Source organism: Ziziphus jujuba, chromosome 3 (assembly GCF_031755915.1).
Source record: "Ziziphus jujuba cultivar Dongzao chromosome 3, ASM3175591v1".
In the NCBI taxonomy this organism is placed as follows: domain Eukaryota; kingdom Viridiplantae; phylum Streptophyta; class Magnoliopsida; order Rosales; family Rhamnaceae; genus Ziziphus; species Ziziphus jujuba.
In genome coordinates this window covers 16,317,546-16,332,173 of record NC_083381.1, presented here as the reverse complement: position 1 = coordinate 16,332,173, position 14,628 = coordinate 16,317,546, and the positions used below count along the sequence as shown (strand labels likewise).

The following is a 14,628-nucleotide window of genomic DNA, read 5'->3' as shown; positions in this document are numbered from 1 at the left end:
TACCCACGCTAATGCTTAGCCAAAAAACCATAATGGTAAACATATACAGGTGCTTCAAGAAAATGAAAATATAAACTAAAATAGAGGTTACTTAAGAGATAAATTTTGACTTGATACATTCCTTGTAAATGTTAGGAAATTCAAAAAAACCAAAACTACACAAAATCTCAATACAAGTCAAAAACAGAGGAAAAAAAAAGACTCCACATGAAACAAAGGACAATTCAATTCAAGACGGCATTTTATTGCATTAGCAAATCTAAGAAAAAACCCAAAATGTGAATAAATTCCACCATCACATTTTTTTGGAAAGCCCACTCTATCGTGATCAAAACATCATCTGCTATATCTATGATTTCCTCAGCATCCAAACAAGTTCCTTACCCATTGATCAACAAAAAGGTCCAATTAGGAGGCATTCCAAATAAAAACTCAAAAAAAAAGAAAAAAAAAAAGAGAAAAGAAAGCCAACAAACCTATTTTTTTTACAAGAAAATAGAAAATATCTACAGTAACATAGTTTTGTCCTTTTACCCATAAAAAAAAAAAAAAAAGCACAGAACAAAAAAAATAGCATAGTTCTTGTAAATTTACCATCATATATTATATGATGGTGTTGTTGATTGCATGGCATAGATTCTGGTCCACTCTCTAGCTTTGTGAATGTAACTTTCCCTGTCATATCTGAAAAGATAACAGCTTTCAAATGTAGGGTCAACAGGGTCAGGAACAGCAAGGAGTGACCAAATTGAAACCAACAGTGACTCAATGGTATGGATTGGTGTCCATTCTTCTTCCTCCAAAATGCTCACATATATTTTCCCATCTTCATCAATGTTTGGATGAAATACCTGCACATTTATAAACACACAAAAATTTCAAAGCATAGCTATCAAACATTTATTCCAAAGCCAAAAATTTCAACCAGTACAGTGTTTGGACCTAGCAAAAAGAACAAACAAATAAATTATTATTTTAATAAATAATAAAAAGAAAAAAAACTAAATCCCAACAAAGAAAACACAATTAATTAATAATCACTAACTTTAAAGGAATTGATTAAATACCCCAAAAAAAAAAAAAAGAAAATGAAAAAGGGGAAAAGAGTACCTTGGTATTGAAAACAATGGAAGGGGGACTGTTTGGGTAATCATGAGGCAGATCGATGGTGAGGAAGAAGACACCATCTTCGTAAGGAGAATCGGTAGGGCCGATGATCACAGCTTGCCATTTGAAAGGGTCATCGATGGAGATGGGTCCGTAACTGCAAAAGCTCGGAAAATCCAATCTCTGGATCCCTTCCCTTATATAAATCCAGTGATTCCATTCCGTTTCCCAATAATACCGATTTTTACCACCATAACATTGGATTCTCATGTTTCTCTCTCCTTTTGTCGCTTCTTCTTCTTCTGAATCATCATCATCATCATCATCTTCGTTTTCCATCCAATCATCACCGTCAATTTTCTCGCCCTCATCATCAATTTTCTCTCTCTCTTCTTCTTCATCGACTTTTACATCGTCGTCGTTTTCCTTCTCGCTCTGATCGTCATCGACTTTGTGGCTCTGATGGGAGATTCTCTCCCAGTCTTCTTCGGATTTCTGGCTCTCATAATCAATTTTCTCCCAGTCGTCTTCATCTTCACCTACTTTTGAATCATAATCATCATCATCATCGTCGTTGTCGTCGTTTTGCTTCTCTTTCTTGCTCTGATGGATTTCTACTTGTTCTTGTTCTTGTTCTTCAAGCTTCGCATGGTGTTCGATGTTGTCCTCAGTCTTCTTCTTCTTCTGATCATCACTGTAATCGGCCATTTTTAGCGTACACAATACGAAAAAATAAAAACAGAGCCTTTCTTTCTTTTTTAACTACCCAGAGAGACAGACTGTTCTTTTTTTTTTTTTTTTTTTTTTTATTTGCAAACGAAATTACAATTACATTTTAATACATATATATATGTATATATATATATCATATCATATCAAACCCTGAGAGAGAGGTCAAGTGGTCTTCGAGCAAAATTTATCTACTTATTATTTTTAAATTAAAATATATCTAAATAAAAAAGGTAAAATAAAATAATTTAGTGGGTATATATTCGTGAAAATCAATGTCATTTAAGACTTATAATTAATATTTTGGACTTTTCGGGTCTACGTATCTTTTACGGTGAATTGGAATTTGTATTTTACAATATGAGGCCCACGTCGGTTTGAAAAAAAATCGAATAGTTATAAAAGGTAAAGACTTTATAAAAATTGGAATAGATAATAAAAGCTAAAGATTTTATATTTTAAAATATATAATTAAGTTGCATATCATTATCAATTAATCATTTAAAACTATTTTTATTTAAATAATGAAAAATTTTAATTGGTATATGAGAACAAATAATTGTCATAGTCACCATATTAATTATAAAGGATTCCCACATAATAGACAAAATGTATGTGATAAATGTATAAATATTATGTGTAAAGCATATTATAAATATGGTGAAAGTGTATAGTTTAAAAAGAAGCTTACCTATCTTTCATGGTATACAATGGAGAGGTTAACATTGAACGACGAAAGATTCACACACAGAGAGAGAACCCAATCGATGGAACAAATGCTTGATCGTGCTTATGGGGAAGAGGGGAAAGGAAGAATCCTAAGAAACAAAAAGCAATAAATATAAATGTGTTATAAAGTCTTGTGGAAAAGAAAGAGGTGTAGAGAGAAAGGTACCCAAAAAAACAAAAAAAACAAAAATTCTTTCACGCGTCAAAGAGCAGAGAAAATCTTTATAGATCAAGAGAGAGAGAGAGAGTGAATAATATAAATTTCATGTTCGAAGAAGCAGGAGGGTTATTTCGTGAGCTTGAGATGATGACGCGTAAAGAGGCATTTCCATGGAGTCTTTCTTTGTAAATGAGTGGAAATTCACTTAAAGACTAATTATGACTAAGGTAAGCTTACAAGCAGCTTCCTTCTTCTTCTTTTTTACTTTTTTACTTTTTTCTTTTTAATTTATTATTATTATTATTATTTTAGGTAAAGCAGAAAGACTTCATTGACTTGCTTTTTGTGTATTTATCTCAATTTTTTTTGAATAAAAAAAAATTGGGAAACTAGAAATAGAAATGCTTATTTTCAATTCTTATTACAGTGAAATAGCAAGAATTTATCAGGTAGATGACAAGTTTGTTAAAATATGATTGGGTATTGGAAGAAGATTAATCATTAACAAATTAATTGAACTACTTGTTCTTATATATCATGATGGGGTAAAAAGAAAAGAAAAAAAAATCAAGATCCTTATTAGAATTGATCGATGATTAAGTTTTAATTGATTAGCATATATCAAATGGGCCAACTAAACTTATCAATAAAATAGATCTAAATATAATCATAATTAAACTTATCAATATTCATAAGTTATTTATTGAATTAATTGTTCAGAAACAAGTATTTATACATATACGGATATACCATCAATGGAAATTAGATACAAAAATTTAGAAGAATATTTCATTTAGAAATAGCATATTATAAGCTTTTTAATTTGGCAAAGTACTTACTTTTTTTTAATTTATGATAATAAATTGGCAAGTACTACTTTACTAGTTACATCAATTTATTAGTCATGTAAAAGCTAATATGGAAATGGCATTTCCGTCATTTTACAAAAGCAAAGCTTGTCGACGAAGTTGGGTGTGTACCCGATTTCCAATCAGAAAGGACATCTTCTTGACGAAGGAAAATATTCAAAAACAAAACTTTTTTTTTTTTTAGCATTAATATAATTTATATAATATATATATATATTTATTTATTTAACGGTTACAAAGCCTGGTGGTAGAAGCAACCACCATTAATCCCCAAAAAAAATAAATAAATAAATAAAAAGTTCATTCATGGCAAAGCAACAACTAGTCTCTGATCTTCTTCTTGAGGATGATGTAACTATCAGCCTCTCAGATGTTATGCTTTTCAATGAAGATGATCATGATCACCATGATCATGATCAGAATTTCCCAATCCCAGATGAAAAATATGCAGAAGAGTTCCAGTTCCAAGAAGCTTTAATGGCTTCTTTGATCACTTCCCAGAAGAAAACCGCTTCATCTTCCTCATCATCTCCAAGCTTCATCATCACTGAGAATTCCGAGAAACAAGAACCAGAAATGGGATCATCATCATCATCATCATCGCCATCATCATCAACATCGCGATGCTTTTGCGAGATCTGTGCAGAAAAGAAGCAAACAGAGGGGATGTTCAACAACAACAACAACAACAACAACAAGTGTGCTTACTCTTTCTGCACCGACTGCATCATCAAACACATCTCCATCAGAGTCCAACACAACAAGTTCATCAACAGCAGCACTGTTTCTTGTCCCGGTTTCGACTGCCTCGACCATGTTCTCGAGCTCGAAGCTTGCTCTTCCTTTCTTCCTAAACAAGTTATCGAGGAATGGGACGAGGCTCTTTGTGAATCGGCCATATTCGGTTCGGACAAGTTTTACTGCCCGTTCAAGGATTGTTCGGCGATGTTGATTATTGACGGTGAAGAAGCTATTACCCAGTGTGAGTGTCCAATATGCCATAGATTGTTCTGTGCAACGTGCTATATTCCATGGCATTCTGGGGTGGATTGCGAGGAGTTTCAGAGGATGAATGAAGATGAGAGAGGGAGAGAAGATCTTATGGTTAAAGAACTTGCTAAGGAGAAGAATTGGAAGAGGTGCCCTCACTGTAAATATTATGTGGAAAAGACTGAAGGTTGTTTGCATATTACTTGCAGGTCAGTGAAATTAATTTATTTTGTTTTGGTTTAATTAAATATGATGTTGTTTTGCTATGATATGCCACATTATGGTGGTCAAGGTCGACATCCAATTACACGTAATCCAGGATAATATATTTTATGAATTATATGAACATTTATATGGATGTGTATGCCAACTATAGCTGGGATTAGGGAGTAATATTATGTATATATTCATTTTACTTTTATATATGTTTAATCAGCTGGATATGGATACTTAGTTTCATGTATAGTTTGTTTGATAATATTATACTAAAAACCTATAGATAAATCATTTATATTAATATTAAAACATAACATTTGTGATTAGAAACCGAATTGACCTCATAAAATACTTGTTATATTTGTTTTTTGTAGAGTAATTTGTTTTGCTTTAAGCATTATATTAAAGATATTTCAAATCAAACTTATTATATTAATTTAAAATCTGTTTATTTAAGTTAGATTTTTGTTATATAAATGTGCTGTTTGCATGGAGAGAAATAATGGTTTTGGAGTAAATTAATTTCTTAAACATTGTAATTGGTGTTTAATATGAGCAGGTGCAATTTCCAGTTTTGCTATGCATGTGGATCAGAATGGACTTCAACTCATGGTGGTTGCCAGCCAAATTAGTAAACATATTCTTGGCTTCTTATAATGAGTATACTATGGTTTTCTTTTCTCCCCTCCCCCTCCTTTTTTTTTTTGGGTTTGAAGTAAGGAGTCTACTATGGTTGTTAATTGTGCGATTATTGAACTTGTGCATATATATATATATATATATATATATTAATATAGACCTAATTGTTGTTGTTAATTTTAAGAGAGAAATAAGTGTTTGTAGCAAGGTGTGTGTACCACAATGAGGCAAATGGCTTCTTATAATTGCGTGTATAAGCAGGATTTAAGATTGTATGAGGAAACCCAATTTGTAATTGAAGTATATTATACTTAAATATTTGTGATTCTACATGGTTGCATGTTACACTATAAAATCATACAATTTTATTTTATGATGTTTGAGAAATTTATACTTCAAATTTACTTTCTGATGTTTATGGATTCTCCAATCTATTTTGAGGATTTTTTTTCTGTATTATTCTCTTAAACATATAGTGCTTAAATTGTTAAGCTTTTATATTGACTTTTATATATATGCAACAAAATTAGGCATTAAGGGAAGTTATATAGCACTTACTTTTAGAATTAAATAATTAGTTCACTTAAAATGAATAAAGGAATTCACATTATTACCAAACTAGAAAAATCAAATGGTGAAATATAGAACTGTAATAATTTATTAGCTAGGATTGCTAAAGCTGAAATTTCTATATAATTTGATGGAAATTCCAATGAAATTTTGAGATTCTTTTTATTTATTTATAATTTAAATACTTTGAATATGGGATATTGCATAATATATAAATATTATAATCAAGTACAATCATCTCGAATAGGGATCTTTTATTCATAACAAGGTTCAAAATTTCAGTATCGATAGAAATATCAATAATTTAAAATAGAAAAATTATTGAAGATTGATAAAAATTCATAAAAATTATGAAAATTGATGAACATTTGTATTGAAAGTTTAATATTAACATATTTAATTAATTAACTATTAAAATTGTAAAAATATTGAATGGATATTATAAATTTTTTAATTAATCTATTTATAATAAGCGTCAATAGTTAAAAATATACTATTATTAATAAAAAAAATATAAACTGATACATATTTAATAAAATTATTTATTAATTAAGATATATAAAAAAATATTACAATTACATTATATTTTATAAATATTATTTCAATACTATAAGAAACTCTTGAATGGTTACAAATGATTTGCATCTTCTTCATTTTGATTTTAAAATGTGAAATGTAAAAAGTAATTATTAAAATATATATCGCATTGATAATTTTGCATATAATTGTTAATACACCATTGATATCGAAATTTTAAACTTTGGTTTGTAAAAAATATATTTCCTGTATATCTTTCAATTTTTATCTACATTCTAATTGTTATTTACTTTATAATATTTATATAAATATTAAATTTATTATTGTAAAAAGAATAATAATATATAAGTAAACTTGTAACTTATGATATTAATTTTCTCTATGAATATGATAGGTGGATTTATCTAACGTAATTTTGGACATTATTTGTTAAATATAATTTTTTTTTATTTTTATTTGCCTATTTATTGAAAGATAATTAAAAAATTAAAAAAAAATCAAAAATATTAATTTGTCAAAAAGTTTCACTACTTTATCAATAATATTTATAAAAAATTTTGATAAAAAAATTTAACAAAAAAATCATAAATATTTTTAAAATTTCTATAAAAATTATGAATTTTTTAACCAAATTATAAAAATTTGATGCAGATATTATGATAAAAATTTTTATAAAAATTATTAAAAAATATCAAAAATTTCAGTGAATATTGTAGAAATTGTTTTTGTTTTCACTTTATAGTTAAATTTTTTTTTTCAATATGTTTAAAAAATGAAAATCTTATAAAAATTTCACGAAAAATTTTGATATTTTAAATTATGATTCTCAACTGTAATGAAAAATTAACATCTCATTTAAAAAAAAAAAAATTAGGATGGTAACAACTTCACTCCGTTACAATTTATTTATTTATTTTTTGGATTTTGCCGTCAGGTTACCACTGTTGTCATTTTGCTTTCTTTGTCATTTTTTTTTTCTTTTTTGTTTATTGTATTTTCTAAGTGGTTCTTCCGATTGGTTCTTCCTATTCCTGGTGCTAATGACATCTCAATTGGGTCTAAAAGAGTTCTTAGAATCTAAAAACCAATTTTTATTTTTCCTTTTAGCAATGCACAATGATTTTGTTTGTGCTTTTTTATCCTACTTTCGGATTTGTGAAAAAAAAAAAAAAAAGGTTTATAAGGGATTTGAACAAAGAAGTAACTAAAAAATATTATTTGTGAAAAAGGGTTTAGGAGGGATTTTTGATAAAGAAGTAACTCAGAAAGATCAGCATTTAGGATTAGATAAAGAAGAACCCAATTTTTGGATCTGGTTCATCTCAATGAAATGGAGGAAACTAATAGCGGCAAGAAAGTAGAAAAAGAATGTAAAAGTTTTTTTTTTTTTAATGATGTGGCCACTATTCATCTAAGAAGGGACATAGAAGAGGCAATGGATAAATGCATTTCCATCCCAACCATCTCATATCACAAACACAAAATATATAAATAAGATCTTCTATAAGCAAACAAAAAAAAGAAGGCATTTTGAGCAAAGCAAACAGGGAACTTGTTTTGTGGGGACCACAACTCAAAGTTAGCAGTGCATTGGATTTTTTCTAACTTCTCCCAATTAGTCATTGCGCTACAAAATTCTCTTTTCTGCTTTCTCATTTCCTTCCTGCCGAGCATAAAAATCACTTTTTTGATTTCCTAATTGGCCTTAGAATTTGAGCAAATTGATGCAATGGAGTACCTGTTTGTCTGTTCTGTATATTAAAGTAGTATTCTTATTCAACACTTGTTAAATAATTGACAGAACGACAGGTATACGCGTAGCTGGTGATTGGTTTAGAAATATGCAAATATATAAAAATAAATAAGTAAAATAAAAAATAAAAAAAAATAAAAAAAACCCTTTCAATTACCAAGTTGGATCCATTGGATTGTAACTGTACTCTCAGAAGCAAATGAAATTTTTGCTCTAAATTAAAGGAGACGAATTTAGCTCCAACACAAATATATATATATATATATATTTTTTTTTTTTTGTGCGTAATTTTTAGAGTTATGATAATTCTTACAGTTCAAATTAATCCACATTTGACTACTTTATAAAAATGTTTTATAGCTAAATTTTGCCAACAATTTTTTATTTTTATTTTTTTGTTTATAGTAAATGGTCCCATCAACAAATGCTTTTTTGTGTCTTTGGTCTGGTCTTTTTCCAGTTGCTTCCAAGTTTCTGCCAATAAAACAACTAGCAATTCACATCCAGATAATTACTTGTTGACTCAGTCATTCGTGGACAACACTTTAAAGACTGGACTTTCCTTCCTCACAACTCCAAACCTTGTAATTTTAAATCAATAAAAAAAAGAAGAAGAAGATTAATAGTTTATTTTACATTGCCGAAATTGGCCTTAATTATATGATTGGTTTTTGGAAGAAGATTAATCATCGAAATTACAATTTAGTACTAAATATTTTGGTTAGATTGCATATAAAATTTTCAAATTTAAATGGTTCTACATCATGTCCTTAATTTATAATTTATTTTACATTAATTTAATTTTTTAAATTGATTTTCAAATTGATTAACATAAAATTTAAAAATTAAAAAAATTTACAAACAAAATTAGAAAAAAATAATTATTGATTTATAAAAAAAAAGTCAATTTTTTCAATTTTTAAATTTCCTGTTAGTTAATTTGAGAATCAATTTTAAAAAGGACTAAATTAATATGAAACAAATTATTATAAATTAAACGCCCTAAGGTGATTCCCTACTCTTTGCCCGACTAAATTGAAAAATAATACTGAATTTGTACACATTTTAATGGATTCTACTATACAAAATTAATAATAATTAAAATACATTGAGGCTTTTTGTACAATGAAGGAATAAATAAATATGATAACAAAAAAATAAATATTACTTGCCAAAAATGTGTAATTTAACTTAAGAAATGGAAGATAAACAAAGACAAATAATCCAATAATCTAGCATATCTAGCTAAAACAATTGAAAGAGGTAAAAATAACAAATAAAAAAAAAGAAAAAAGAAAAAGAAAAAGCAAGTAGAGGGAAGAGTACCAAGCTTTGGGTTGGGTACAGGGACAGAGCCAAACACAGGACAGCAGGAGCCATGGCTTCAAATAAATTTAAAACTAATAGAAAATTAAGCATTTGGCCCCAATAATCAAGATACCATATTGATTTTCATGTAATCAATAGTCACTGTATATAAAAACATAAAATATAAAAATTGTTACTATAAAGCTTCTTATTCAAATATCAATTGTTTTTACTGAAAATATAATAAATTTATTTATATTTAAAATTTATAAAAAACAAACAGCTAATAATTTACAGTTCTTTATTTTTTATTTTTTACTTATAAAATTATAAATCAAGATGAATAAGCATCGTTATAGTTTTTTTAAGAGAGTTTTTATTTATTTGTTTTCACATTTAAATTTAAAATTTTGATTTTTAATTTAATATATTTGTTTAAAATTTTGTTTTTCTTCTACACTGTAGCCCCAAGTTAAACTTCCTGGTTCTTACCCTGATTGGATAAGCAAGTTGAATTATTTCTTTTCTTTTTATGTTTTACTGATAACGAGAGATAGAAGAAATAAAAAATAAAAAATAAAAAAATTTATTTTTTCACAAATAAACAAAAAAATTTGCCTTTTGTGGTGTAGAGAAAGAAGAACATTACGTGGAAAGAAGCAATTTAATTCCTTTTCTTTTTTTCTTTTTTTGAACAGAAAGCAATTTGATTCTTTTGATCGTACAATTGTATGAAAAAGATGTTTTAATTAAATGACTGCATCACCCTCAATGAAAATGCTATCAAAGTGTTTCTACAGGGGCAAAATTATAAAATTACATTAAAACCTTATGAAATAAATACACGGCAAAAATTTTGAAATCCAGCGTGGGTATTCATGATATGATGTTCCTGTACACATCTGTAAAAAGCCATATTATAATAAAATAAATAAATATAACATCAATCAAAATTAGGTTATAAGAATAAAAAAAAAAAAAAAGTTAAAAATTTATAGTTTAACTATAATTGTGATAACACTAATTTATATTTACAGTATCTTATATCATATATTTTCTAAAAAATTATCCAAGAGGAGTAATCCTCAAAAAGAATTATTAATTCCACATTGACTTGCTTGATTAAATAACATAAATTATTTTCTTTTTCTTTTTTTTTTTTTCTCCAAACCCTTACCAATTACTTAAGCGATCACATTACCATTATTTTTTACAAAATAAATTAAAGCAAATAATTACCTTAATAGTTCATTAGATAATGATAGATAAAGCAAACCAAAATACGGCAAAATACTAAAATAATGGAAGTAATTTTTTTTTTTTGAAATTCTAAATAATGGAAGTATTTAAACATAATAATAAACCTAGACTTCGTAATAAAAAACAATATTATCTAATCTTGGGTTTTTTTTTTTTTTTTTTTTTTTTGTTTTTTGGGGGTATCGATATGAGGTGAAATATATTTTACATAATTTATTAAACATAAACAAATTACCATTGATTATAGGTGACTGAAAAACACAGAGAGATTGGAAATCTGACCAATAAAGCAGCAAAGGACAAAAGCTATGCCCAAAAAAATAAAAAAGTTGTTTGTGTGTGGGTGAAAAGCAAAAAGGCAGTTTTTTTTTTTTTTTCTTTTTTGTATTTTATGAAAGGCAATTGAATATTGCAGATGGATAAATTTGGCTGGCTTATTATTATTCATTATTATTATTATTATTATTATTTTAAAATAAAGAGTCCATTAAATTAAGAAGAAGCTAGCAGATACATATTTGAAATAAGAATAGCAAGCCATACAGGACCTGTTTGATCTTTTCAACCAAATAGGGTAAGAATTACAAGCTTATCGTTGTTTCTGAATTGGACAAGCCATTGCCCCCAAGAGCTCACCTTTGTCACTATGGATCTGATTAGGAAAAGAAATTCAAAGAAACGAAAATGCTGTTATGGAAGGTATAGTCTATCGTTTAATGGGACAATCATCCATAATCGTTAAATTGCATGCAAATCTAATTATTGTGAATAATTATAGTTCATTATATGATGCTTTCACTGTATGATGCTCCACAGTAACAGATATGATGCTCCACTCTACCTAAACCCAAAAAAAAAAAAAAAAAAAAAAAAGTAGATTCCATTTTAACACATGTCACTTTGTCACTTGGAGAGTTTTAAGCTGACGTGGTAGCTAGACAAAGATTTTCTTAAATAATGAAAGAGGGTACGTACCCGACTTCCAATCAGGAGAGACACCTTCTAAACGAAGCACTTTCCTTTTGAAAATAGTTACAAAACCTAGTGGTGGAAGCAAGCAAAACCATCATTAATCAAAAAGAAAAAGAAAAATTCTAACATGGCAAAGCGACAACTTGCCTCTGATCTTCATCTTGAGGATGATCTAACCAGCCTAATGATTCCAAAAAACAAAAAACAGAAATGGGATCATCATCATCATCGTCGCATTGCTTCTGCGAGATCTGTACAGAAAAGAAGCCAACTGAGGAGATGTTCAATAACAACAACAGCTGTGTTTACTCTTTCTGCTCCGACTGTATCATTAAACACATCACCATCAAAGTTCAACACAACAACTTCATCAACAACAACGAGGTTTCTTGTCCCGGTGTCGACTGCGTCGACCATGTCCTTGAGCTCGAAGCTTGCTCTTCCTTTCTTCCGAAAGAAGTTATCGAGAAATGGAACGAGGCTCTTTGCGAATACTCGATACTCGGTTCCAACAAATTTTACTGCCCCTTCAAGGATTGTTCGGCGACGTTGATCGATGACGGCGACGAAGGAGAAGTTATAAGGCAGAGTGAGTGTCCGATATGCCATAGATTGTTCTGCGCAAGGTGCTATGTTCCTTGGCATTCAGGGGTGGACTGCGAGGAGTTTCAGAGGATGAATGAAGATGAGAGAGGGAGAGAAGATCTTATGGTTAAAGAGCTTGCTGAAGAGAAGAAATGGAAGAGGTGCCCTCGCTGTAAATATTATGTGGAAAAGACTGAAGGTTGTTTGCATATTACTTGCAGGTCAGTGAATTTAAATTATTTTGTTTTGCTTTAATTAAATATGGTCTTATTTTGCTATGATAACATAATGGTGATAGATTTCACCGTCCAATATCATTAAATTCAGAAATTCAGAGTAATATACCATGAATTACATATAATTATGTCCATCATAGTGCGGATGTGTATGGCTAATGTAGTAGAGACTAATAGAATATATATCCATGATACTCTTACATGAGTTGAACCACATGGATATCTATACTTAACTTTTTATCTAATCTGTCTCATAATATTATACTAAAAATCTATGAAATTAATTAGATTTTAATTTAAAAAGACAATTGTGATTAGAAGCTGTATCGACCTAATAAAAAACTTATTATATTTGTTTTTCTTAAAATTAATATGCCTTGCTTTGAATATTACATTAAGGACATTATCAGATTGATCGACCTTTTTATATTAATCCAAAAATCTGTTTATTTTAGTTAGATTTTATTATTATTATTATTATTATTTTTTTGGTATATAAATTTGTTGTTTACATGGAGATAAACAATGGTTTTGGAGTAAATTAATAGTTCAAACAATGTACTTGTGAGTCAATGTGTGCAGGTGCAGTTTCCAGTTTTGCTATGGATGTGGATTAGAATGGAATCAAACTCATGCCAGTTGCAAGAGAAATTAATAAATTTGTTCTAGGCTTCTTATAATAAGGAATATATTGTGGTCGTTATATGATTATTGAACTAGTATATGTGCATATATATATATATATATAGACCTAATTAATGTTGTGAATTTTTAAGAGAGAGAAGTGTCTGTATCAAGATGTGTGTGTACTCTAAATGATGCAAAATGACTTCTTATAATTGCATGTATAAGTAGGACTTAAGATTGTATGAGGAAATCCAATTAGTAATTACAGTATATTATGCTTCAATATTTGCGATTCTACATGGTTGCATGTTACACCATAGAACCATACACCTTTTGTTGCTTAAGAAATTTGCACGTCAAAGCAAAACTTTAAGGCGTTTATGAACCCTCCATTATCTTTTGAGTAGTTTTTCTTATTTTATTCTCTTAAACATATAGTGCTAAATATATTCAGCTTTTATATTGACTTCAACGACTTTTATATTTATATATATATATATATATATGCAACAACGTTAGGCATTATGGGAAGTTAAATGGTACTTACTTTTAGCGTTAATTAGTTCACTTAAATTAAACAAAAGGGTAAAAAAGGAATTCATATCATTACGAAACTAGAAAAATCAAATGGTGAAATAGAACTTTGTAATAATAATTTATGGGCCAGCATTGCTAAAAAGCTGAAATTTCTATGTTGATATGATTAGGGATTCTAATGATATTTTTTGTCCTTCCGTTGCACATGAAAATCAACTTTGGATTTCATTTTGGGCCTCAGAATTTGGTCTGATTAATGCAAAAGAATACCTATTACTATTTTATAAATTATAATTTTAAATTATTTTATTCAATATATTTATTTATAAAATGAAGGATAGCTTCGTTTGTGAAATATGAGTAAAACATAATTGATAATTATTAGTGTTGGCTTCCTATACGTTTTCACATGGAACAAAAATTTTTTTTGAGAAATCGATTAAAAAAACAAAGCAAGAAAAGAAAATTTGGGTATGCTCCCATAAGATGCAAAAGACAAACTGAACCTGATGATGGGTCATATGGAAACGAATACGTACCATGTATTTGTATTAAATTTTACTTGTTTAAACATAATTGATTAAGTTAATTGGTTAAAATATTCATATTCAAATTCATTTTTAAATTTAACAAGTTATTCGTTATAATCCATTAACTGTTCAACATATACATTAGATATGGATTAACAATTAAGACATGACCTATTTGTACATTTTATATTATAATATATACAATATTTTTTATTAAAAAATATTTTTAAATTTCAATAAATAATATAAAATTGCATCTAAATTACCTAACTAG

At 28.2% G+C, this 14,628-nt stretch overlaps 3 protein-coding genes across 3 annotated transcripts; 2 read left to right on the top strand and 1 right to left on the bottom strand.

Moving 5' to 3' along the window:
* Nucleotides 1-223: 223 nt before the first annotated feature.
* On the bottom strand, nt 224-2,682 carry LOC107422480 (uncharacterized). Its single transcript, XM_048477774.2, has 4 exons — nt 2,528-2,682; nt 1,111-1,801; nt 595-851; nt 224-379 (listed from the first exon to the last, which is right to left on the bottom strand). Exons 1-3 carry the CDS (start codon nt 2,560-2,562, stop codon nt 597-599), a joined length of 981 nt encoding a protein of 326 aa, XP_048333731.2. The 5' UTR covers nt 2,563-2,682; the 3' UTR covers nt 224-379; nt 595-596.
* A 1,141-nt stretch (nt 2,683-3,823) lies between these two features.
* On the top strand, nt 3,824-5,767 carry LOC107422495 (E3 ubiquitin-protein ligase RSL1). The gene is made up of 2 exons (XM_016031951.4): nt 3,824-4,793; nt 5,360-5,767. The coding sequence occupies exons 1-2, from the start codon at nt 3,901-3,903 to the stop codon at nt 5,430-5,432; spliced, it is 966 nt and encodes a 321-aa protein (XP_015887437.3). The 5' UTR covers nt 3,824-3,900; the 3' UTR covers nt 5,433-5,767.
* Nucleotides 5,768-11,909: 6,142 nt separating this feature from the next.
* LOC107407826 (E3 ubiquitin-protein ligase RSL1) lies at nt 11,910-13,572 on the top strand. The gene is made up of 2 exons (XM_048477829.2): nt 11,910-12,645; nt 13,243-13,572. Exons 1-2 carry the CDS (start codon nt 12,050-12,052, stop codon nt 13,313-13,315), a joined length of 669 nt encoding a protein of 222 aa, XP_048333786.2. The 5' UTR covers nt 11,910-12,049; the 3' UTR covers nt 13,316-13,572.
* The last annotated feature ends 1,056 nt before the right edge of the window (nt 13,573-14,628 follow it).

Coding starts and splice junctions, on each gene's coding strand:
- LOC107422480 (XM_048477774.2), bottom strand. CDS start 2,562: ATGTTAACCTCTCCATTGTATACCATGAAAGATAG. Junction 1,802..2,527: donor TTGTATACCATGAAAGATAG/GTAAGCTTCTTT, acceptor GGCCGATTACAG/TGATGATCAGAAGAAGAAGA. Junction 852..1,110: donor CCATTGTTTTCAATACCAAG/GTACTCTTTTCC, acceptor ATAAATGTGCAG/GTATTTCATCCAAACATTGA.
- LOC107422495 (XM_016031951.4), top strand. CDS start 3,901: ATGGCAAAGCAACAACTAGTCTCTGATCTTCTTCTTGAGGATGATGTA. Junction 4,794..5,359: donor TGTTTGCATATTACTTGCAG/GTCAGTGAAATT, acceptor TAATATGAGCAG/GTGCAATTTCCAGTTTTGCT.
- LOC107407826 (XM_048477829.2), top strand. CDS start 12,050: ATGGGATCATCATCATCATCGTCGCATTGCTTCTGCGAGATCTGTACA. Junction 12,646..13,242: donor TGTTTGCATATTACTTGCAG/GTCAGTGAATTT, acceptor CAATGTGTGCAG/GTGCAGTTTCCAGTTTTGCT.